A 25382-nucleotide genomic window follows, 5' to 3' on the forward strand; every position below is an offset into this window, starting at 1 on the left:
TTTACACAGATCAATAACAGTAACAAACTCTTTTTCTTCAACAATAAATCTTATGAAAGCAATGATTCTAACACTGAAAAATACAGAAGACTGTAAAAATGATACATTGCTCTTTCTTAAAAACAATTATTGATTTTGTGTGAATTGTGAGAATAACAACTGATTAAAAAGAAAAATCCAACAATGCTGCAAATATATGACAAGTCCCAATAGATCTGAGCAAACTTCAGAGCAGGAGCAAGGGGAGCATTGAAATAAATCACTCAAATAACCTAACAAATGCATGAAGCAATTCCAAAATTTTGGATTTAAGAAATCAAATGTTTTAAAGTAGCTTGGTCTGCAATGTAATGTCAATTTTCTGCTTGTTTGCAAATAATCGTCCACACAAGGCATAACAATGAATAATAGGCAGGGATGGTCTCCTCCTCCAGTGAGGAGAATTGTATACCCAAGAAATAAGCAGGGCCATTCACAGCCATATTGGAACATGCTATTGCAATAACCAATGAGGTTCGGGTGTTCAATAACACCCTGCGTTACACAAACTAGCAACACGGGTGTAAACAGGCATACAACAAGTGAGAGCTAATACTTTGTGCAAACACTGAGGTGTTAAGTTCTTTTAACACACTGCCAATAGCTACATATGTAAATAAAGTATCCATCTGTTCTTTAGGGTAACACTGGGACATTTCTTCCTTCCTTTCCTCCAATTTGGGCCTGATCGTGCTCAAGCCAGGCTCCTCCCTCACCTCCATACCACCTACAGCTGCCTTTCTTGCACCCTCACAGGTACAAACAACCTCCAGGTCTTACAGCCGTCCCGGAGACAGGGTGGTCTGCAAGCAATGCCATGCCTCATGTAGGAAATAGCCTTTTGCCAGCACGTTGCTGTGGAAGATATTTAAATTAATTAAATAGTTTTAATATAATAAAGAAACAAATTAAGTCACCTGTTCTTACCCTTTCAAAGAACACATCAAAATGTTGTGCCAACCTTTTAACCTTCTCTAAGATAAATCTAAACCTTCCCTCCTACATAGCCCTCTATTTTTCAATCATCCATGTGCCTATCTAAGAGTTTCTTAAATGTCCCTTCCAATTCAGGTCAGTGGATTGAATGAGGTATTGTTGTATGGCTACTGTAAAGCTAAGTTCCGGGATATGAAGCTGGCTGACTTATAAGATCAGTGTGACTGAGCTCTGTTCTGGGCTAATTGCCAAATCCAACACTGAGGCACTTGTCCCTACCCAGTAGCATGATTTCAGCTTTTCTAGTGTGTAGGTGCGTAAACCAGAAACAAGCAAACTGCACACTGCAGCTGGACAACAGTTCACGAGCAGCACAATTGGGCCGACTGAAAACTTTTCAGGTTGTTGGTTTCACGCGAACAGGACTGGTGCTTTAAATACTAAAACCAGATGTCAGAAAATCTCAGCAGAGCACCCAATCATGCAGCTAGTAACACTTCGTATTTCAAGTGTTTTCAACTCAAGTGCGGCCTATCATTGTGACATGCTATGGTCAGAATCAGGTTTATTATCAATGACGTCGTGAAATTTGTTAACAGCAGCAGTTCAATGCAATACATAATATAGAAGAAAAATAAATACCTTGCAGTACATGTATATCAAATAGATTAAAATCATGCAAAAACAGAAATAATATATATAATTTTTTTAAAAAAGTGAGGTAGTGTTTACGGGTTCAATGTCTATGTAGGAATCGAATGGCAGAGGGGAAGAAGCTGCTCCTGAAACACCAAGAGTGTGCCTTCAGGCTTCTGTACCTCCTACCTGATGGTAACAGTGAGAAAAGGGCATGCCCTGGGTGCTGGGGGTCCTTAATAATAGACACTGCCTTTCTGAGACACCGCTCCTTGAAGATGTCCTGGGTGCTTTGTAGGCTAGTAGCCAAGATGAAGCCGGCTAAATTTACAAGCTTCTGCATCTTCTTTCAGTCCTGTGCAGTAGCCCCTCCATACCAGACAGTGATGCAGCCAGTCAGAATCCTCTCCACGGTACACCTATAGAAGTTTTTGAGTGCTTTGGTTAACATAGCAAATCTCTTCAAACTCCTAATAAAGTATAGTCACTGTCTTGCCTTTTTATGGTTGCATCAATATGTTGGGACCAGGTTAGATCCTCCGACATCCTGACACCCAGGAACTTGAAACTGCTCACTCTCTCCACTTCTGATTCCTCTGTGAGGATTGGTATGTGTTCCTTCATCTTACCCTTCCTGAAGTCCACAATCAGCTTTCATCTTACTGACCTTGAGTACAAGGTTGTTGCTGTGACACCACTCCACTAGTTGGCATATATCACTCCTGTACGCCCTCTCGTCTCCATCCGAGATTCTACTGACAATAGTTGTATCATCAGCAAATTTATAAATGGTATTTGAGCTATGCCTAGCCACATAGTCATGGGTATACATTGAGTAGAGCAGTGGACTAAGCACACACCCCTGAGGTGCACCAGTGTTAATCATCAGCGAGGAGGAGATGTTATCACAGATTGTGGTCTTCCAGTTAGGAAGTCAAGGATCCAGTTGCAGAGGGAGGTACAGATGCCCAGGTTCTGTAACTTATCAATCAGGATTGTGGGAATGATGGTATTAAAAGTTGAGCTATAATCGGTGAACAGCATCCTGACATAGGTGTTTCTATTTTCCAGGTGGTCTAAAGCCATTGACCTATTGTGGCGATAGGTAAATTGCAGTGGGTCCAGGTCCTTGCTCAGGCAGGAGTTCAGTCTAGTCATGACCAACTTCTCAAAGCATTTCATCACTGTAGATGCAAGTGCTACTGGGCGATAAGTCATTAAGGGAGCTTACATTATTCTTAAGCACTGATATAATTGTTGCCTTTTTGAAGCAATTGGGAACTTCCGCCCGTAGCAGGGAAAAAATGTCCTTGAATACTCCTGCCAGTTGGTTGGCACAAGTTTTCAGAGCCTTACCAGTTACTCCATCAGGCCTTTCACCTTGTGAGGGTTCACTCTCTTTAAGGACAGCCTAACATTGGCATCTGAGACAGAGATCACCGGTGCAGCAGGAATCTTCACAGCTGCAGTTATATTCTCCCTTTCAAAGAAGGCGTTGAGTCCATCTGGTAATGAGGCATCACTGCCATTCATGCTATTGGGTTTCACTTTGTTGGAAGTAAAGTCTTGCAAACCCCTACCAGAGTTGTCATACATCCGGTGTTGCCTCCAACCTCATTCAAAATTGTCTCTTCGCCCTTGAAAGCAAATGTGTCTCTTATTCAAGATATGAGGGGCTGTTAAAGGTTCCAATGGATATATTTAGTTGCTCAATGTGAAACTAACAGGGAGCAAACTTAAGATAGCCAATACATAATTAAAGGTCACTATTATGTCCTACTTGAGCTGGTTTGTTATTTTATTTCTAATTACTAGCTCTCACTGCTTCCTTGTAAGTTCACAGCTACTGTTCATTCCTTATTATTGCTTTGCTAAGCAATTAGCTTTCATCATCAGGTCAGCCATTTTATATTGCTTGTACATTTTACTCAGTTGCTAGTAGTTAGAAGCACTTGGTTGGAAGTCGAAGGAATCTCAATCAATATTTAAAACTACCTTTCACAAGAGCACCGAGAAATACTGCCTTTATACGTCAGCTCCTTGCAAACTATAATGCCCTCAAACTGCAACTGTGCAGGATTGAAGTATGACGGGTGATTGATAAGTTTGTGGCCTAGGGTAGAAGGAGTCAATTTTAGAAAACCTAGCACATTTATTTTTCAACATAGTCCCCTCCTCCACGTACACACTTAATCCAGCGGTCGTGGAGCATACGGATCCCTTCTTTGTAGAAGTCGGCGTCTTGGGCCTCCAGAAGTGGTCCACAGCAGGGGTGATTGATAAGTTTGTGGCCTAAGGTAGAAGGAGATGAGTTATGAACTTCAAACTTTCTGTATTTTCACTCAAAGAGTTGAACTGCACGTGCATGTAACGAGAGCCGTATAACTCATCTCCTTCTACCTTAGGCCACAAACTTATCAATCACCTCTGCTGTGGACCACCTGGGGGTTCAAGACGCTCTCGTTACACGCTTGTGCAGTTTAACTCTTTGAGTGATAACGCAGAAAGTTTGAAGTTAATAACTCATGTCCTTCTACCTTAGGCCACAAACTTATCAATCACCCCTGCTGTGGACCACTTCGACAAAGAAGGGATCCGTATGCTCCATGACCGCTGGGTTAAGTGTATACATGGAGGAAGGAACTATGCTGAAAAATAAATGTGCTAGGTTTTCTAAAATTGACTCCTTCTACCTTAGGCCATAAACATACCAATCACCCCTCGTATACCCATCAGCCTAGCTTAAAAATCAAGGAAACTCTTGAGCAAGGGCAGAATAGTCTGATTATCACCCTTCTGAGCACAGGGGTTGGTTACATAACATACTCTGCCTTTTCAACCACTAAAACCAAGCCCATAAACCAATGGGAATGAGATAGCGTCATGAAGAAGAATATTAAAAAGATTTTAAAAAGCAGCAGCAGAGGAAAACTGATTGAGAAGTACATTAATTGTCTCCTCAAAATGTTACGAGTACAGAGACTAAATGCTGGGAAAGCAATAGCTTAATAAGCCATTAAGCCAAACACAATCTCAATATTCATTCCGAGCTGACCCATTGCCTTCCCTCTCACGTAAACTGGAGCTCATCCAAAATTCTACTTTACATATCTACTTGCTTCAAATCGAATTCACCTATCTCACTACTGTGCTCATTGAGCTGACATCCGCTCTTAGGAGATTTTTGAAATGCCCGTTCCTGTTTACAAGTTACCCAAGGCCTCATCTCCCTTGGTCTGTCACATCTTTAAGTCTCTATCCCCTTGTGCAAGCCGGTTTTTAATCTCCTTACCACTGGTAATATCTACACCATCAGCTGCCTGGATCCTACTGAGAAGCTGCCTCTCCAAATGTTATCAGAACCAAATCCATCAACCAAATTGTTCACCACCTCCTGCTTTTAATGTGGAAATGTTACTACAATAGAGGTACTACACTGTATAAATGGGAGTTGTTAACATCCAGCTTGTCAGCTATCTCAGCAGCCTAATCACATAAATCTACGCTGATCTCAGACACCGATTCCGAGTGCAGATTTATCATCAGTGAGCACTTAGTTAATACTAAATTCCTGTATTTAACTTAAATATAATTCGACAACATTTTTAATTGGTTAACTGGCTTAATCCACTGATTAGCTGACAACAGTCAAGCGGTGTGAGGCATGATTCTAAGATTAACATGGTCAACATTTTTTAAAACTAACTTCTAATAATTCAAAAAAAAGGGCAACGTTGTAGATTCAATTGAGAGTTATTATTAACAGTATATGATTAAAGCTGATACAAATCAATTAGGCAAGCTAAATTTAGGCATCAGTCAAAGGTTGGCCCTCATTCACTCACAATTTAATCAACCTTTATGGATCTGTGGTGGCATTGTTCCTTCACACCTATACATATTCTCACATTTATTGAGTATTCCTTTACCCTGTTGCAGTTTCACCTACATTACCTCAGACTCTTCTGGATGAAATTCCATTTGCCATTTTTCTGCCGACTGATCGTATCTATATGCATTTATTTATTTTTATTTATGTAGGAATACAGTGTGGAATAGGCCCTTTGAGCTGTGCTGACCTGCAGCAGTGAACAACCCCAATGTAACTCTAAACTACCCTAATCACAGGACAATTTACAACGAACAATTAACCTACCCGGTAAGTTTTCAGGACGTGGGAAGAAATCACAAGGCCCGGGGGAAACCTATGCATACCCACGAGAATTGGAAGAGCAAATCTGCAGGGAAATAGCAAGCAACTGCAGGAAACATAAAGTTGTGGTGGTAGGGGATTTTAATTTTCCATATATTGATTGGGACTCCCATACTGTTAGGGGTCTAGATGGTTTAGAGTTTGTAAAATGTGTTCAGGAAAGTTTTCTATATCAATATATAGAGGGACCAACTAGAGGGGATGCAATATTGGATCTCCTGTTAGGAAACGAGTTAGAACAAGTGACAGAAGTCTGTGTAGGGGAGCACTTTGGTTCCAGTGATCATAACACCATTAGTTTCAACTTGATCATGGACAAGGATAGATCTGGTCCTAGGGTTGAGGTTATTAACTGGAAGAAGGCCAAATTTGAAGAAATGAGAAAGGATCTAAAAAGCGTGGATTGGGACAGGTTGTTCTCTGGCAAGGATGTGATCGGTAGGTGGGAAGCCTTCAAAAGAGAAACTTTAAGAGTGCAGAATTTGTATGTTCCTGTCAGGATTAAAGGGAAAGTGAATAGGAATAAGGAACCTGGGTTCTCAAGGGATATTGCAACTCCGATAAAGAAGAAGAGGAAGTTGTATGACATGTATAGGAAGCAGGGAGTAAATAAGGTGCTTGAGGAGTATAAGAAGTGCAAGAAAATACTTAAGAAAGAAATCAGGAGGGCTAAAAGAAGACATGAGGTTGCATTGGCAGTCAAAGTGAAGGATAATCCAAAGAGCTTTTACAGGTATATTAAGAGCAAAAGGATTGTAAGGGATAAAATAGGTCCCCTTGAATATCAGAGTGGTCGCCTATGTGCGGAACCAAAGGAAATGGGGGAGATATTAAATAGGTTTTTTGCATCTGTATTTACTATGGAAACTGGCATGAAGTCTATGGAATTAAGGGAAACAAGTAGTGAGATCATGAAAACTGTACAGATTGAAAAGGAGGAGGTCCTTGCTGTCTTGGGGGAAATTAAAGTGGATAAATCCCCTGGACCTGACAGAGTGTTCCCTCGGACCTTGAAGGAGACTGGTGTTGAAATTGCAGGGGCCCTGGCAGAAATATTTAAAATGTCGCTGTCTACAGGTGAGGTGCCGGAAGATTAGAGAGTGGTCCATGTTGTTCCGTTGTTTAAAAAAGGATCGAAAAGTAATCCGGGAAATTATAGGCTGGTAAGTTTAACGTTGGTAGTAAGTAAGTTATTGGAGGGAGTACTAAGAGACAGAATCTACAAGCATTTGAATAGACAGGGATTCATTAGGGAGAGTCAACATGGCTTTGTGCGTGGCAGGTCATGTTTGACCAATCTATTGGAGTTTTTCGAGGAGGTTACCAGGAAAGTGGATGAAGGGAAGGCAGTGGATATTGTCTACATGGACTTCAGTAAGGCCTTTGACAAGGTCCCGCATGGGAGGTTAGTTAGGAAAATTCAGTCGCTAGGTATACATGGAGAGGTGGTAAATTGGATCAGACATTGGCTCAATGGAAGAAGCCAAAGAGTGGTAGTAGAGAATTGCTTCTCCGAGTGGAGGCCTGTGACTAGTGGTGTGCCACAGGGATCAGTGCTGGGTCCATTGTTATTTGTCATCTATATCAATGACCTGGATGATAATGTGGTAAATTGGATCAGCAAATTTGATGATGATACAAAGATTGGAGGTGTAGTAGACAGCGAGGAAGGTTTTCAGAGCCTGCAGAGGGACTTGGACCAGCTGGAAAAATGGGCTGAAAAATGGCAGATGGAGTTTAATGCAGACAAGTGTGAGGTATTGCACGTTGGAAGGACAAACCAACGTAGAACATACAGGGTTAATGGTAAGGCACTGAGGAGTGCAGTGGAACAGAGGGATCTGGGAATACAGATACAAAATTCCCTAAAAGTGGCGTCACAGGTAGATAGGGTCGTAAAGAGAGCTTTTGGTACATTGGCCTTTATTAATCAAAGTATTGAGTATAAGAGCTGGAATGTTATGATGAGGTTGTATAAGACATTGGTGAGGCCGAATCGGGAGTATTGTGTTCAGTTTTGGTCACCAAATTACAGGAAGGATATAAATAAGGTTGAAAGAGTTTACAAGGGTGTTGCCGGGACTTGAGAAACTCAGTTACAGAGAAAGGTTGAATAGGTTAGGACTTTATTCCCTGGAGCGTAGAAGAATGAGGGGAGATTTGATAGAGGTATATAAAATTATGATGGGTATAGATAGAGTGAATGCAAGCAGGCTTTTTCCACTGAGGCAAGGGGAGAAAAAAACCAGAGGACATGGGTTAAGGGTGAGGGGGGGAAAGTTTAAAGGGAACATTGGGGGGGCTTCTTCACACAGAGAGTGGTGGGAGTATGGAATGAGCTGCCAGACGAGGTAGTAAATGCGGGTTCTTTTTTAACATTTAAGAATAAAATGGACAGATACATGGATGGGAGGTGTATGGCGGGATATGGTCCGTGTGCAGGTCAGTGGGACTAGCCAGAAAATGGTTCGGCACAGCCAAGAAGGGCCAAAAGGCCTGTTTCTGTGCTGTAGTTTCTATGGCTCTATGGTACTACAGGGAGGACAGACAAAGACGCCTTACAGAGGATGCGGGAATTGAACTCCATCACCAGGTGCTGTAATTGTGTCACGCTAACGGCTACACCACCCTGGCGGTTAGCGTAATATCCACGTCCAGTCTTAAATTCACCTACTCGTTGCCACCCACAATGCCAATTTTAATTATTTCTACAAAGTTCTTATCAATCCTCCTTCATTTAAGTGTAAATTATTAGTATATACATAAGATAAGGCAGGGGTGTTAGCACCGTGCTCTGTGGAACCCATTAGCAACAACTTTCTAGTCATAAACAAAATAATCTTATGCTCGCTATAAAATAGTTTTCCTGAAAGCAAGAATTCAATGCCCACTGCAAATTTTACACTGACTGTGTCCTAGTTAATATTTAGGAAATAAAAATACTGCACTAATACCACTTTATTAACTTTATTATTACAATTGTCTAGAGATTTGCTCTTTAATTTATTACAGATTGTTTGGAAGTCTATACTGCACTCCCAGTAGTGTGATTCCCTCCAATGTTGTTCTTTCATTCAATGCATGCAGCATCGTTTGATTATCTTTCTATTGTAGTATCATTTGATAATTCTTCTCAGGTCTGAAAGGTACTTCTCAGATCTGTTATGCTTCTTAAAGCAATACTGCCAATACCACCCTTCTTTTTATTTTCCTATCCTCCAGAAAACTTCTAACCAGGAACTCTAAACCATTTTTCATTCAGTCCCATTTCCATGAAAAAAATAATAATGTACTGCCATGTACTGATCAGTGCCTTCAGCTCATCTGCCTTGTACAGAATGAAACTTCCAGTTTAAGATGGTGCTGCCGAATGCGTGCTAACAGCTCACCAGTAGATCAAAAGGCAAGAAATTTGACTAAAAACATTACTAATCACATCTTTTCTGAAGTCAACTGTGGAAAATTATCACTGCAAACAATGAAGAGGCATGCAAAGATGAAGCATGCTGTTACGTTGCAGAAGCGACACAAATGGAGTGAGCCATTCACAGAGGAGAAATCGAGGCAGAGGAGCTCTGATACCCGTACAACTGGCCCAGGTCACTCTGGGCGCCGAGCCAATTCGGAGAAATCCAAAGTGACTTCGAGCTGGGTGGCGTGGTCTACGTCTGGTGCATTTCACTGCGCCAGGGCCCAGGTCTGGGGTCCGGGTCGTAGTCCGAGGTACAATAAGCTGCTTGGACAATTTCAACACCAGCCTAGATAGACTGGAAAGACATCACTCGCTGTCCTGTGATGTTTCTACTCTCTCCATTGTGCTGAGGCTATGAAGACTGCCCCGTATGCTGTGCTTTCTGCCTGATAATATGACGGACTGATACCAAGGCTTTGGGCCTACTCCAGGCTGCTTGTTGCTCGCTTCTACTGTTTCCATGGTTTGGGTTTTCTCCTTCTTTCTCTGCGCATCAGGTGTTGGTCTTTATTTTATTTTTTTTATTTGGGTTCTTTCGGGTTTCCTGCTTTATGGCTGCCTGCAAGCAAACAAACCTCACGGTTGTACAACTTACACATTCTTTGATAATAAATGTACATTGAAACTTATACATAACACTTACCATAATTAAACATATACAGTGGAAAAAAAGAGCAACCTCAATGCAACACACACACAAATTGCTGAAGGAATTCAGCAGGCCAGTCAGCGTCTATGGAAATGAATAAAGAGTCGACAACAACAGGAATTCTGCAGATGCTGGAAATTCAAGCAACACACATAAAAGTTGCTGGTGAACGCAGCAGGCCAGGCAGCATCTCTAGGAAGAGGTGCAGTCGACGCTTCAGGCCGAGACCCTTCGTCAGGACTAACTGAAGGAAGCATTTTGGGCTGAGACCCTTCTTCAGGTCTGAGAAGAGAGAGGTAAGATGCCAAAATAAAAGGATGAGGGGAGGGGTAAGGAAGCTAGCTGGATACTCTATTTTCCAAACTCATTCGTCCTATCTTCCAAACACACTAATTTCTTGCCATCTATTTTCTTATCTCCTTTCCTCCCTTTTGAATACATGCTCAGCTTCCCAATCTCTTGTCAAGTTAATTTGAGCTCTGCACTCTCAAACCTGCCTACTGATCCCTGTCCTGAGGTACAACCCAGCCAGTCCACGCAGCTCTGAGCTTCCCCTGAACTGGTCCCAATATCTCAATCATCAAAAGCACTCTCTACTGTACCAACTTTACAGCCAGGCATTCATTCACCGACACCTTTCCTACTATTTCTGCACTCACTGGCCTGTGGTGCTGATATCAACACACAGACTATTGCCTCTAACATTTGCTGAAGAACTTCATCCCACCTCACTGAACCACAACCTCAGGCTGCTCAGTCTTTCCTTCTTATCTCTGGTAGATGATCAGTGATATTCTTGACCTTATCAGCAGGAATGCAAAGCAACATTCTCGGGTCCATAACTGGAGACTCTCCTAAAACCAGTGCTCCTCTGAATCCTCCCGCCATTTGCAATTATGCTGACCACTGTTCTACAGATCTTGTTGTGGCCACACTTCCAAGGGAACACCCTCAACGGTATTCGAAACTGAACATCGCTTAAAGACCACAGCGCTCCTAAGGATTTCCTGAATTGCCCGCCTGCTCCTTTATGAATCCAGGCTTGCACTCTGTTCAGCTGCAGGTTGAGCAGCTCTCAAACTGTCGACTCCTCAAAACACTCGATGCTGCCAACTGTTGTACAAGCCCCTCCAGTTGACAACACTTCCTGTAGCTATCATTCTCCAGGATACAGTAACCATCCTGGAGTTCCCACATGTCACTCAGTGTGTATTCAATGGGCCTGAGATGCCTTGTCTCTATTTATTAGTTTGACTCACTTAACAGAAAAAATATCAAAAGATGCACAATACTTCAGATAACATTTTACTTACCCCGATTAAACTCTATAACTTTTTTGGCTTTGTGTAAACCCAAGTGTTTGTTTCAATTCAATGTGGATTCCTTGGGCCACAGAGCCTCTATCAGTGCTGCATTTCTCAATAATTCATGAGGCTTCTGTTTTTGGCATAGATTTTTAACCCCTCACCCTCTTCAGACTGAAACTCATTCACCCCAGCTCTAGGAGTTCCAAGATTTGAATCAAGGATGTCATCCCAGTTCAAGAAATAGGAACAAAGACAGATAGTATCTACATACATGTACTCTCTGCCCCTTGAAATATTTCTGGGACATGACCTTCAGGAATGTGACCCAAGGTCATGTCTTTCAGAAAGCTAGCAACCAGAATGGCCAGTTAGGCTTGGTATTTGTGTCAAATTCTATCCAGTCAATGGTCTCTCATCAAGAAAAGAAAATCTGCAGATGCTGAAAATCCAAGCAACACACACACACAAAATGCTGGAGGAGGTCAGCAGGCCAGGCATGGTAATCCTCAGTCAGAATGATCAACCACAAGTAGCTCCAAAGCATAGGTTAAGATTATTGAAACAATAATTTCTCCTTCTTCTGGCCTGGAGGAAAGTACAAACTTCAGGCAACTCATTTTCATTAGCATATCTTTTCTGGAAACAATGAATAGATGGCCTCCATCAAAACAGGAGCAAAAGTGTATACTAAAACTGCAAAGTTTAATGATGAATTTATTTTCCATCCGATCAACTTTACATCCTCTTAAATTGCCCATTTTTCATTCTTCCCTTTGAGTGAATTTTGCTCTAATAATGATATTAGACAAACATCTGTTAACACTACTTCAATGTTAAAAGTTTTTTTATTTAAAAGTTACAAATTCTGAACTGTTCCCACAATTTAAGAACTCATTTTCAAGAACTCTTTATTTCTTGCTATTTATTTCTTATTTCTTTATAATTTTTACTTTTTCTTTAGTATTTGCTCAGTTTGTTGTCCATCCTGTTGGGTGTGGTCTTTCATTGTTTCTGTTATGTTTCTCTGATTTTCTGAGTGTGCCCACAAAAAAAAAACAAGTCTCGTGGTTGAATATGGTGACAGATACATACTCTGATAATAAATTTACTTTGAACGTCTGAACTTTGAAACTCAGGATACTTACTCATATCCATAAATAGCTGCCTCTTCTCAGCCATGGTCTTCCCTCTTCTTCCACACTCCTCAATCATTCTAGTGGAAAAAAAATATGATTGTTTGAAGAAGCACACGAGCAATTTCTGAAAGCAAGATCATTTTATGTTTGGTATATATTTTATATGCTATTCATACATTCTTAAAACCCACCCAACTCTGAAAGCTGGTGGAAAAGCAATCAAAGCTCTGGTTGAAAATTAACCCTAGCCAAAATATATTTTTCTCATTAAGTTGTATGATAATAATAACTATAATAACAGGAAAAACAGACATGAAAAAATACTCAACTGTCAGATAAAACTTCAAAGGATATATTTTCATCAACAAAAACAGGATTCAGCACTCCACAGAAACATATCTAATTCTGATAAGTACACACCACTAAACTAAAAATGAAAGCACAACCCAGAAAAATGAAGAAATTATCACTACAGAACAAAAAACTACCAATGGAAGAGCATAGCCCTCGACGGAAAACATCCCCACCCCCAAGTGAGCAGACTAGATGTCGACAAGGAAGCATCAAACACCTGGCTCAGAGTTGGAAACCTCTTCCCAGAAACAGAGGGGTTCCTTGTGGCAATACAAGACCAAGTGGTTAGCACAAACAATTATCATAAAGACATAATAATAATAATAATAATAATAAAAGACCAACAAATACAAGATAACTCCAGAAAATGCCAAGAGAAACCAGAAACAATGCAACACATTACAGGACAAACAAGAGAAAACCTGCAGATGTTGGAAATCAAAGCAATACGCACACAGTGCTGGAGGAACTCAGCAGGCCAGGCAGCACTTATGGAACAGAGTAAACAGTCGATGTTTAAGGTCGAGACCCTTCACCATGACTGGACGGAAAAGATGAGAAGTCAGAGTCAGAAGGTGGGGGGAGGACAGGAAGAAGTACAAGGTTGTAGGTGATAAGTGAAATCGGGGAGACAGCGAGGGGTGAAGTAAAGAACTGGGAAGTCCTGATGAAGGGTCTCAGCCCAAAACGTCGACTGTTTACTCTTTTCCATAGATGTTGCCTGGCCTACTGAGATCCTCCAGCATTTTGTGTGAACACATTACAGGATCCTGCAGTAGCTTAATTCAATCTGATTACTTACACAGACACAATCAGGTTGCAAACTTCATTCACCAAAATCCCGTTTTTAAATACAAACTCATAAAAGACAACATACCTTACGATAAATACAGGCCTGACCCACTTTGAGTCAGTCCTACAAATTATATTACGACGGATCCATTATTACAGATGTGGCAATGCATAACTACCTTCCAGATATAACAATAGAGGGTAAACAAGCAAGAACAACTTTCCTTAATGGAACCATTGCAAACAAACACACAGAAATCAATAGGTGAAAACCATCAGAAATAAGCTGAATTGAAAGAGGAAATTGAAAGGCTATGGAACATGTACAGGATGTACATTATCCCCATAGTAATATCTACAACTGGTATCATCCCAAGGTCACTACACAATAGTATTAAGTTGGCCTGCACAGCAATATTTAAGTAAATCTTCAGAAAGCCACAACACTAAACACCACTAGAATAGCCCAAAAGTTCCCAGCAATTGAAAAATAAGTGTGCTTGACTATGCCTATACCTCAGGTTTTACCAGCTTGAGCTGAGAATAATAATCCTGCCTCTACTTCTTCTCCTATCCCCACCATACCTCTCCACTTTGTGCAAGGATTGGTCCTTCCACAATTCCCTTGTCCATTTGTCCTTCTCCACTAATTTCCCGGCACTTATCCCTGCAAGCGGCCTACGTGCTACACCAGCCCATACACCTCTTCCCTCACCTCCATTCAGAGTACCAAACAATCCTTCTAGGCGAGAAAGGATTCCAACACTTCACCTGCAAATCCCTGGGGTTATCTCTTGTGTCTGGTGCCCCCAATGCAGCCTCCTCTACATTGGTGAGACCCGTCGTGAACTGGGGGACCACTTTGTCGTGCGCCGCTTCTCCATCCAGCAACAGCGGAACTTCCTGGTGGCCAAATATTTTAATTCTGATTCCCATCCTCGTTCCAATATGGCGGTTCACAGCCTCCTCTTGTGCCAAGAGGTGGACACCTTCAGGGTGGAGGAGCAACACTGTATATTCCATCTGGTAGGCACTAACCTGATGGCATGAATATCGATTTCTCTTTCCCTACTCGTCCTCTCTTTTTCTATTCCCCATTCTGGACTTTTACCTCTTCTCACCTGCCTATCACTTCCCCTGGGTACCCTCCTCCTTCCCTTTTCCTTTGGTCCACTCTCCTCCCCTACCAGATTCCTTCTTCTCCAAACTTTACGCTTCCCAATCCACTTGGCTTCACCTATCACCCTCTAGATAGTTTCCTTCCCCTCCCCATCTATTTGTTCTGGCATCTTCCCCTTCCATTTCAGTCCTGATAAAGGGTTTCAGCCTGAAACAGCAACTGTCCATTCATTTTCATCGATGGTGCCTGATCTGCTGAGTTCCTCCAGCAATTTGTTTGTGTTACTTTGGTTTTCCAGCATCTGCAGAATTTCTTGTTTATTATTATTATTATTATTATTATAATGTTTGGTTCCTCTTGCCTATTTCATTATTTATTCAGATCATGGGCTAGTTTTGCAAAATGTTATGAGGGAAACATATTTAAGGGCATGAGAAAAGAGCATTACATTCAAATATGCAGTTCCAATATAAAATCAGTGACGGCTTAAATTGAAGGTTTCAGTGCTTCCAGTGGATTTTGTTGAAAAATCCCTTGTGCTAGAACAATGAAAATGTTCTGGGATTTCATACTTGCTGTGCATGATTGAAAAGGGAGTACTTGATGTGTCTGCAAGGAAGTCGGAAGGTACCTGAAGTGTTTTCAGGCAGCTGTGAAGGACTGGAAAGTGATACAGCTTATGTTCCAATTAGAAGCTGTTGTCATAGTTGTGGTTTCACTCCAGATGGCTGTAGTTTCACCCAGTTGGTTCCTGTTAACCTTTCACCTTTCGATGTCAGCGGCATTACAACACTTGTGGACTTTGCGTGGTATTGGACAGAAAGTCAGAATTATACAGCAGAGAAACAGGCCCTTCAGCCCAATTTGTCCATGTCGACCAAGATGTCCCCTCCAAACGAGTTCCATTTGACAGCACAACTTTCTAAACCTTTCTAATCCATGTACATGTTCAGCTGCCTTTTAAAATTCATTACTGTACCTGCCTTAACCACTTCCTCTTGCAACTCATTCCACATACTGATTACCCTGTGTGTAAAAAAAAGTTGACCTTCAAATTTCTATTAAGCCTTTCACCCCTCAGTTGCAACCAATAACCACAAGTACTTATTCTTCAACCACGAGGGGGGAAAAAACGCTGAGGGCACTCACCCTCTCTTTGCCCCTCATGGTCTCCAGAAGATCAAACCCAATCTCCCAGGCTTCAAATGATGAAGTCCCAGTGCGTCCAACCTCTGCACACAACTCAGTTCCTCAAGTACTAGTAACGTACTTGTATATCTTCCCCACAACCCCTCTAGCCCCAGAACATTGCCTCACCCGCACCAAAGGAGAACACAACATCCCAAGGCAGATTCCCCAGCGTCCTGTATACCACACTATGACCTCCCAGCTTTTATACTCAGTGCCCTAACCCATAAAGGCAGCAAGTCAAAAGCCTTCTACACCACCCCATCCAGCCATGATGCCACCTTTGGGGAAACATGTACCCACACTCCGAGATCCCTCCGTTCCACAACACCCAGATATATGGGAACAGTTGAAGCTAATGATATTTGCGAAGGAATGTCTCTACGGAAGCAAGTTTTGGTCAACAGCTTATCAAAGGTAAACAGCTCCAGCCTCCCCCTTCTTTACATTGGCCATCTCCTCTCAATCCTTCCAGTCCAGAAGACCTGAAATGGTGATTGTCCTTTTCCTTCCACAATGCTGCCTGACCCACTGACGTCCTCCAGCATCAGCATCGTCAGTTTTTTGCTTCAGGACATACACGATGACATAGCCCATCAAATTATTTCTGAATTATCATGAACTGCTTCCTGTTGCCAATGAATATATGATAACCAAGACTTGTTTTATTTTATGTTTGTACAAGGCTATAATTAAACATAGAACTTTGTCATAAATGCTCTTATTACAATCACGGTGGATTAGTTCTAATACCAAGCTGCAGTTTCCACAATTTGGAATGCCATCTTACCAGTCTTTCACTATTACAAGTGAGGGCATTCAAGAAAGTGTGTTCAAACTACAAAAGTCACCTCAGTAAAGCGTGAAAATGAAAACAGCTGTCTATGGGATCGTTAAACCAAATTCTGTTAACAATTTAAAACATCCAAACTTCTGTCTTCTGTAATTTAGAAGGCTTTTAAAGTGAAGTAATGATTGACAGAAGTACTGCAGAGAAAATATTTGAAAACAAAACAACTCTATTTTCTTTCAGAAAGACTCCAGTTTGATTTTAACAGGGTATTAAATTATAAGTCTTCTTTAATCTCTACATTTAAACCTTTTGCACGGTACATCTAGTTTAGCAATTCTAATTAGCGCTAATTTGGTTTTATTGGTGCAGAATCAGTGTTTCAAAATTATGTTAATGTCAGTAATATACTTACTAAAGATATCTGTGCTATTGTCCCAGAGAACAAATCAAAAACTGCTCTAAAAGAGAAACCAGTTTTTTAAAAATGTACTGTACAGAATATTTCCATGTCAGCTCATTGCCAGCTGACTTATCAATGCCCCACTTAAATATTCTAATTGAAACTCATTAAGATTTATAATGTTAGTGAAATTACAGTATTCAATTTATTATATTCATTTTGAAATAAAATTACTGCACATTGATGAAATGAACACTTCCAATAAAATCTGAAATAATTTCTAGCTGTAAGGTTAATTGAATCTGCAGCCATATTATAACTGCAGACAGTATTATTAACGTATAAGGACTGGTCAGCTCAGAAAATTCCAAACAATGCAAAGGAACAGATGTGCACCAATCACTTGGCATAAAATGAGCACAGATCATTTTGTTTTAAATACACAAGACCTTAATGACTTAAATATATAATCTGAAAAGAGAACACTCATTGCTGAGCAACTCAGGTCAAAAGAATACTTAATGAAATTTAAAGTAAAAGCTGGAGGAGGAGTTTGGGAGGTTTAATGGTGCCTAGTGGCAACTCCTTTGCTTGCAGTGTTAGAAACAGCTCTATTTCCATCTTTAATATCTCTATCTTTCCCTTTCAAGGTTCTTTTGGAGACCCTGAACTGGAGTTACACACTGACTATGGTTCTTTGCAGGAATGGGACCTGCTCTCAGGGTTTCATGACTGGCCGTTATTTTGCACACCAAGGGCTCAGCCTAAGGGCCCAGTTCACCTTCAGAGAGCCAAGATCTCGTGTTTCTGGAGACAGGTAGATCGGTGTGTCGTGGGAGATGGAAGATCTAAGGCTGTGTGCTCAGAGACCCAAGATCTTTGGGCACAGAGCTCAGAAAAAGCGACGCAATGGACTTTTAAAATTGTAAACCAGCGAGTTGTTTGTTATGTCTCCCCTCTTCCTGTGAAACAGAGACATCACTTTCTCCCTGATTACGGAGAGAGGGCCGGTGGTATGTCGAATACCGGATGAACAAGTAGTCTTTGCTATTGTTTTGCTCACACTTGAGTGCTCGATGGTGGGTGCCGATGCTTTTTTTTGCTGGTGGAGGGTGGGGGATCATTGCTTGCTGCCGCTTATGCAGGAGGAAGGGGAGCTGAGGGGGGACTTTGGGGTTCTAACATTTAACTGTCATTCATTCTTTGGGGGCGCTCCTCTGCTTTCATGCATCTTTGTGAAGAAAAAGCATTTCAACATGTATATTGTTTACATTTCTCTGACATTAAATGTACCTTTGAAACCCTTGAAGATACAGCCAAATTTGTTTCATCGATTAAAATAATGCTCTTTCCCATTTTATGACCAATTATCGTCCCTCATAAACAAGAGGTATTAACCTACAGAAGGGGAAAGCTTCATGAGAAGCACTCAAATACAATCACCCCTAATTCTGGAGGGGGGAGGGGGTTGAGGACTAGCAACTTCCCCGTGATTATGGCAATGTTAATTGTAAGTCCTCTACCATTAACAACATGGATGTCACCAAGTACCAGAAAGTGAAGAGTATCAGTTACATGCATATCATGTCCAAAATTGAGCACAAACAGACTATCCACATCTTCTGACCATGTGCAAAAATAAGAACTCTAACACTTTCTATCAACTTGGACGAGTACAGCTCCAATACTTGTCAAAAAGCTCACTGCATCCACAACAAAGCAGCCTAGCTGACTAATGCCCCATCAACCATCTAAAACATTTACCTCCTACACCACTGCAGGCTCCCACATAAATCACTAACCCTGCTTTGTCACCAAGTCTAAATCTGGAACTCCCACCAACTACACTGTGGGAGTTCCTTCATCACGACTACAGCAAGCACCACCTACTCCAGGCTAGTAGGAGATTGGCAATAAATTCTGGCATCCCAGCAAAGCCCAAAGTCTATAAATTGATCCTAAAGAAAGCACAAACAGTCAGTATTGGCAGCCTTTCGGAAATGGAGCCACAGTTTTAGTTTCTTCTCGGAAATATGTTCATGATGTTATTATTGAAGTCAGGCAGTTTATGGACCAGGGTCAGCAATAAAGTGCATTACATTCACTTATTGCAATTCTTATGCTGGAGACCTATTAATGTCTACTCAGCAGTTCATCTATTCAAAACAATTGTGAACCTGAATCTTTAACGAGTCTGATCAAAGATCAATGAATATGTGCTAATGAATTAATAAAGCACATTTGTGAATAAATCACACAGAAAATATCCAATAAAGGTGGTATGAATTCTGCTTAACATGCAAAAGAAATATCCCAGGCTCCACATTCGACTCTGCCTATGAACAAAATGTCTGACCCAGGAGGAGGAAATGGAAGTTTGTATTATAGAGAGGTGTCCACATCACAATTAATGCATTACCACAATGAATGAAGCCCACCTGAAATGCTAATAAAACAAGGGAAAGGATTAAGAGTTGATAAATCTGGACAAGCACATATGGAAGCAAAAACAAAGTTTAGAGATACTGAGAAAGCAGAAAGCAAAGAGTTGAAATAAATGTGTATTTCTCAGATTGGCAGATCATGCTTAGAGCTCACCTACACACAATTTTTAATTTGGCTGAGGGGAACAAATGCAACAATTCTGTATTTTGCTGATGACACAACACTAGGTCGGAACATGAGTCATGATGTTGCTGCAAAAAAGCTTCAAGTGGATAAAGTCATGCTAAATGGGGGTAGTCAACAACAGGGTAGGTCCAGTAATCTTTGCACCAAAGTGCCAGGCCCTTTCCTAAGAGGTAAACCATAACCAACTACCCTTGATATTCAATGGTTATACAAACAGCTTGCCAACAACAATCTGGGAGTCACCATCACCAGCAACTCAACTAGAATGGCCACTTTTATACTGTCAGAGGCTGGGTATCCTGCAGACAGTGAATCACCACACAGCTTCCTCAAACCTTACTACTATTTACAAGGTAGAAGCCAGAAGTGTGGTGGAAATTTTCTTTTTGAATCAGAATCAGGTTTAACATCACCGGCATACATCATGAAATTTGTTAACTTAGCAGCAACAGTACATTGCAAGACATGATAAATACTGGAAAAAAGTAAATAAATGAATTACACTAAGTATATATGTAAATTAAATAGTTAAATTAAAAATAGTAGTGCAAAAACAGAAATGACTTTTAAAACATTACACGCCATAATTGAAACAGCATCAATACCACTCCAAAATCTCAACATCATCCACAACCATAAATGACTTTCTGTTGACCAGGCAATGCACTGTGGCTGCAGTGTGTGCCAATTATTAAAACACACTTGTTAACTTGCAGGAAACTTGTGAAGTTATCCACATTGATTTTTTTTTTAAAAAAGCAGCAAAAATTGCTGTGCAGTATTTTTAAATGGTGCAAGACTGGGATGCTTAGAGCTCTGAAGGGATCTGGCTGATTTGTGCACAAAACTGGTTTCCATTTCTTCAGAAGACGAGCACTGTTGTAATCACTACAGATGAATCACGGAGTACAAGCAATTATTACACCAACTCTTTCTCTCCCTCATTTACAGGATCAGAAATATGATTTGCTTTCAATCCAAAGTCTAGCCAAGTTAAACAGGCTATAAATTGAGAATCATGTCGAATTTATCAGGGAACTGCAACACAAATATCTTTTTCACTCGCAGTCTTTTTCCTAGAGTTGTGAAGCCTAAAAGTAGAGGTTCAAGGTGAGAGGGGAGATCTTCAGGGAAAGAAAGGGGAAAGTATTCCACAGAGGATAGAGGCTGTATGGAAAGAACTACTGCTGGAAGTGATAAAATACTATTACAAAAGAGTAGAGAGACATGGGCACAGTGCGAGCAAATGGAACTAGCACAGATCGCTTTGGATCAGATGGGCTGAAGGACCCATTTGTGTGCTGACTTAGAGTTTTAACATTTCAAGTCAAATACCCCTCATATGTTAACTCTGTTTCACTTCCTGTTCACACTGCCTGAGATACCAAGCATTCCCAGCATTTTCTCTTTAGTATAGAAAACATTTAGCTAAATGGCACCATGTTTCCCTGCAGACCATTCAGGAGCTAAGTCTGTTGAGATCTCCCCAGACTCGCTGTCAGATCAGTGTACAACAGGCTTGCACTGAGCACAATGCTGGCCCTTGACTCCAATGAGGAATCTTAACAAGGCAGAAACAACTTCTGCAGACTTTCCAACACTCAGGCTGGGAAAGTTGCCCAGCGAGCCTGGACCAGATTTGGCCTGGCAGTAGTACAGAAGGCCCATTAAAATGAATGGGGAAAATGGGTTGCCAAGAGCAAAATAAATAGAGCTTTTCATTTAATTTAATTAAGCTATTTTAAGAATGCTTGTTAGTTGTTCTGCAAGTATGCCTGTGAGAACGAACATGGCTCTTTTGTCTGTCTTTAATTTATAAAACTGTTTTAAATAGTTTAGAATATTAGAGGTTTATTTTCCAGAGAACCCTCATAACTTTTAACACTTGCGAATGTCTTTGTGTCAAAGCCACAGAGAGGATCTGTGGTGCCCTGGGCTGACCTTACCAATGGCTAGATTCCGGTACCCAACAGAACACTCTCACCTGACGCACACCGGAAAAAACAACGTGGCCCAGGCGAGCAGAGGGTCAGCCGCGATCACAGTGCAGCCAAATGTCTCTGCAGTAAGGAAGCACACCTCTAAATTCAAAAGGAAATCTGCTTGACGGAATCTGTGCATCTCAGATGTGGTATAATGAACAAATATTAATCCAGAGCGACTTTTAATTCACTGAAGTTGAAGTATTTATCTTGCAGAACTAACAATTAGGGCAAGTTAGATTTCTGGTTAATCTGTAGCAATAAATCTGACTAACCAGTCCTATTTGTAAATATAGGTCTGTCAAGCTGCAAGATAAAACTTGAGTTCCAAGATTTTGAAGATTATAGAGTCACAGAAAAGCACTGCACAGAAACAGGCTCATTTAATCCATGTCGAGCCACTGACCTGCACCGGGGCCACAGCCCTCCACACCCCAACCATCCATGTACCTATCCAAACCTCTCTTAAGCCTTGAAATCGAGCTCGCATGCACTACTTGTGCTGGCAGCTTGTTCCTCACACTCACGACCCTCTGAGTGAAGTTTCCCCCTCGTGTTCCCCTTAAAATTTCCACCTTTCACCCTTAACCCCTGACTTACAATTGGAGTCCCACCCAACCTCAGTGAAAAAACCTGCTTGCATTTATCCCACCTTTACCACTCATAATTTATATACCTTTATCAAATCTCCTCTCAATCTTCTATCATCATCATCATCATCAGATGCCATGCCCAGTTTGAGCTTTGACTGCCATGGCCCACATGCTCCTGTTTCGGGTCAAGTGGATCAACTCACTGGTATTCATTTCCAGTTCTCCGTCTGCTGTCTCCATCATCATTTGTCTTCCTCTTGCTTTCTTCCCTTCAATCTTTCCCATAATTATCCTGCATTCTAACTCCTCTTTCCTAATCACATGTCCAATGAAGTTACATTGCCTTTTCATGATCTCATACATTATTTCTCTTTTTGTGTTTGCTGTTCATGACATCGTCATTAGATATTCATTTCATCCATGATATTCTCTGCATCCTCCTCAAAAACCACATCTCTGCAGCTTCAATTTGTTTCTTCATGTTACTAGATATTGTCCAACATTCTGAGCCATACAACATAACTGGATAAACGTAACATTTCGGTACTCTGAGGCTGGTTGTCATGCCTAGTTTAGTATTGGTCAGTATACTCTTCACTCTTGTAAAGGTGTCTTTTACCATCCCTATTCTTATTTTGATATCCATGTCGCACCTGCCATCTGATGTCACCAGCTTCCTAAGCAGCAAAAGTTCTGTACTTGTTTTATGTCTTTCCCGTTTATTCTCAGCCTGCAGATAGGATTCTCCTTCTTACTGGATATCACTATACATTCTGTCTTTTTGTAACTGATAGATAGACCCATTTTTGCACTTCCTTCAACAACTATATCAATTAAGTTTTGTAGTTCTTCCTCCGTACTTGCAATTAACACAGTATCATCTGCATATCTGAAATTATTTTCACAGCCAACTTTGATTCCCAAAATATCTCTTTTTGTAATATTGTTTCACTGTACACATTAAATAAATCAGGGGAGAAAACACACCCTTGTCTAACGCCTCTCTTGATTTTTGTAAACTGACTCACTTCTCCATCTATTCTTACAGTGGCAGCTTGCTCCCAGTATAGGTTTCTGATTAGGCAGAGGTCTTTCGAATCAAGATCTATAGTTTTCTGTAATATTTCAAATAACTTATTGTGCACCACTTTATCAAATGCTTTTGTGTAGTCAGTAAAACAAACAAATCTTTTTGCACTTGAATAGCTCGTTCTGATAGTATCCTTAACATCAATATTGCGTTTCTTGTTCCTTTCTCTTTCACAAAACCACATTGTTCTTTACCTATTTCAGCTTGTATCTTACTTTAGCTCTTGTCATCAAAATTCTTAGAAGTATCTTGGTGATATGACTCATTAAACTTAAGAGTGATAAATACTGATTTTTTCATCTCTTCTGTTATTATTCCAGTCTCATAAATGTTATTGATTAAATCAGTAAGTTTTTCAATTCCATAATCTTCAAGGGCGATAATTTGTTCTATTACTAATTCATTAGGACCTGCTGCCTTTCCTTTCTTCATCTTATTTATTGCATTATGAACTTCAGATTTTAAAATACTTGGACCTTCAATGTTCTTCTTAATTTCTGTTTTTTCACCTCGATCATCTTCAAACAATTCCTGAATATACTCAGTCCATCTGTTCATAATCTCATCTTTTTCCATGATAATGGTACCATCCTTTGCTTTCAAACATCCACCTGAAGAACAGAGGAGTTTTTTTACCAGTGATATTCTTGATCTGTTTATGTAACCTTTTGATCAGTAATAGGGATTCTTTCTATTTGCCCACATTCCTGGTTTAACCATTCTTCTTTGGCTTTTTGACATAAGTTTTTAACTTTTTTTATCTGAAGACTTACATTCTATTGGATTTGCTTTGTTCCGTCTCCTTTCTTCCATTAGATTTTTGATTTCATCTGCCATCCATTTATTCTTTGTGCTTTTTTCTTTTTCAGGAATCACTGACTTTGCTGATTCTACCAAGGCATCCTTTAGACAGTTAAATTTCATTTCTACATGATTGCTATCGTCTTCAACAGATTCTATTTCTAGACATTGAAATCTATTCCTTACTTCAATTGTAAGTATTTGTCTTAAGTTTTCTTCTTTAATTAATGGCAAGTAGTCAAGGGATTGTTCAGGTATTTGCTTCTTTAGCTTTTTAAGTCTTACTTTTACATGACATATTACTGGGTTAAGGTCACTATTACAGTCTGCACCTGGATATGTTTTGCATTGAGTCACTGAGTTTCTAAATCTTTGGTGTATAGTAATAAAGTCACTTTGATTTCTAGTGTTATCACCTGGACTTTTCCAGGTCCACAAGCATCTTGGATCGTTTTTAAAGTAGGTATTCATAATGACCTGATTATTCATCTTGCTCCATTCTACCCATTTCTCATCTCTTTCATTTCTTACCCCAGTCCAAATTTTCCTATGGTTTTTCCATCAGCACCTCGTCCTACTTTAGCATTTAGATCTCCCATGACAATAACAATATCTTGAGATTTGCGTCCATTCTTTGCTTGTTCAAGCTCTTCATAGAATTAATCTATATCCTCATTTGTTCCATCTGTTGTTGGTGCATATACTTGTATAATTGCTAAATCAAATGGTTGTCCTCTGAATCTAACAAGGAGCACTCTTTCTGATATTGCCCAATGTCCTAAAACACTTTTCGCCATGTTTTCATCCATAAGAATTCCTACTCCATTAGTATGGGATGTTCCACAAGAATAAATTAGTGTTTTATTTCTATTCTGACATGTTCCAGCACCTATCCAATCACCATTTCTCTTCCCAAATGTTTATCCGCCTGTACTATAGCCGTTGACATTTGAGGTCCTAGCTCATCCGCCTTCTCCGTCATAAGTTCAGTTACTGAACCTGCCTGATCTGCCGTTGGCCTTTGCTCGTATCCTGAGCAGGAACCTTTGCAGGTGCTACCATTCCGGGTCAGAGCGGCCCTGGGAGCAATGAATGACTAAGGGGCAACTCCACTTTCCCCAAAGCTCTGAAAGTCCGCAATCACAGCCTCATCAACGGTTGCAGTTTAGAGTCATACCCAGGACAACAATCTTCTATATTCCAAGGAATAAAGTCCTAACCTATTGAATCTTTCCATACAACTCAGGTCC

At 40.6% G+C, this 25382-nt stretch overlaps 1 protein-coding gene across 11 annotated transcripts in view; it reads right to left on the reverse strand.

Annotated features, from left to right (window-relative positions):
- Positions 1–25382, reverse strand: part of dtnba (dystrobrevin, beta a) — a 505261-nt gene that overhangs the window by 335629 nt on the left and 144250 nt on the right. For all 11 annotated transcript variants that reach the window (XM_072251383.1, XM_072251379.1, XM_072251384.1 and 8 more), the window contains one exon: positions 12398–12465. In XM_072251383.1, the coding sequence (XP_072107484.1) occupies positions 12398–12464 (67 nt within the window). In that variant the 5' untranslated portion in view covers position 12465. The remainder of the gene's footprint in view (positions 1–12397; positions 12466–25382) is intronic.

Source organism: Mobula birostris, chromosome 2, assembly GCF_030028105.1.
Source record: "Mobula birostris isolate sMobBir1 chromosome 2, sMobBir1.hap1, whole genome shotgun sequence".
NCBI lineage: Eukaryota > Metazoa > Chordata > Chondrichthyes > Myliobatiformes > Myliobatidae > Mobula > Mobula birostris.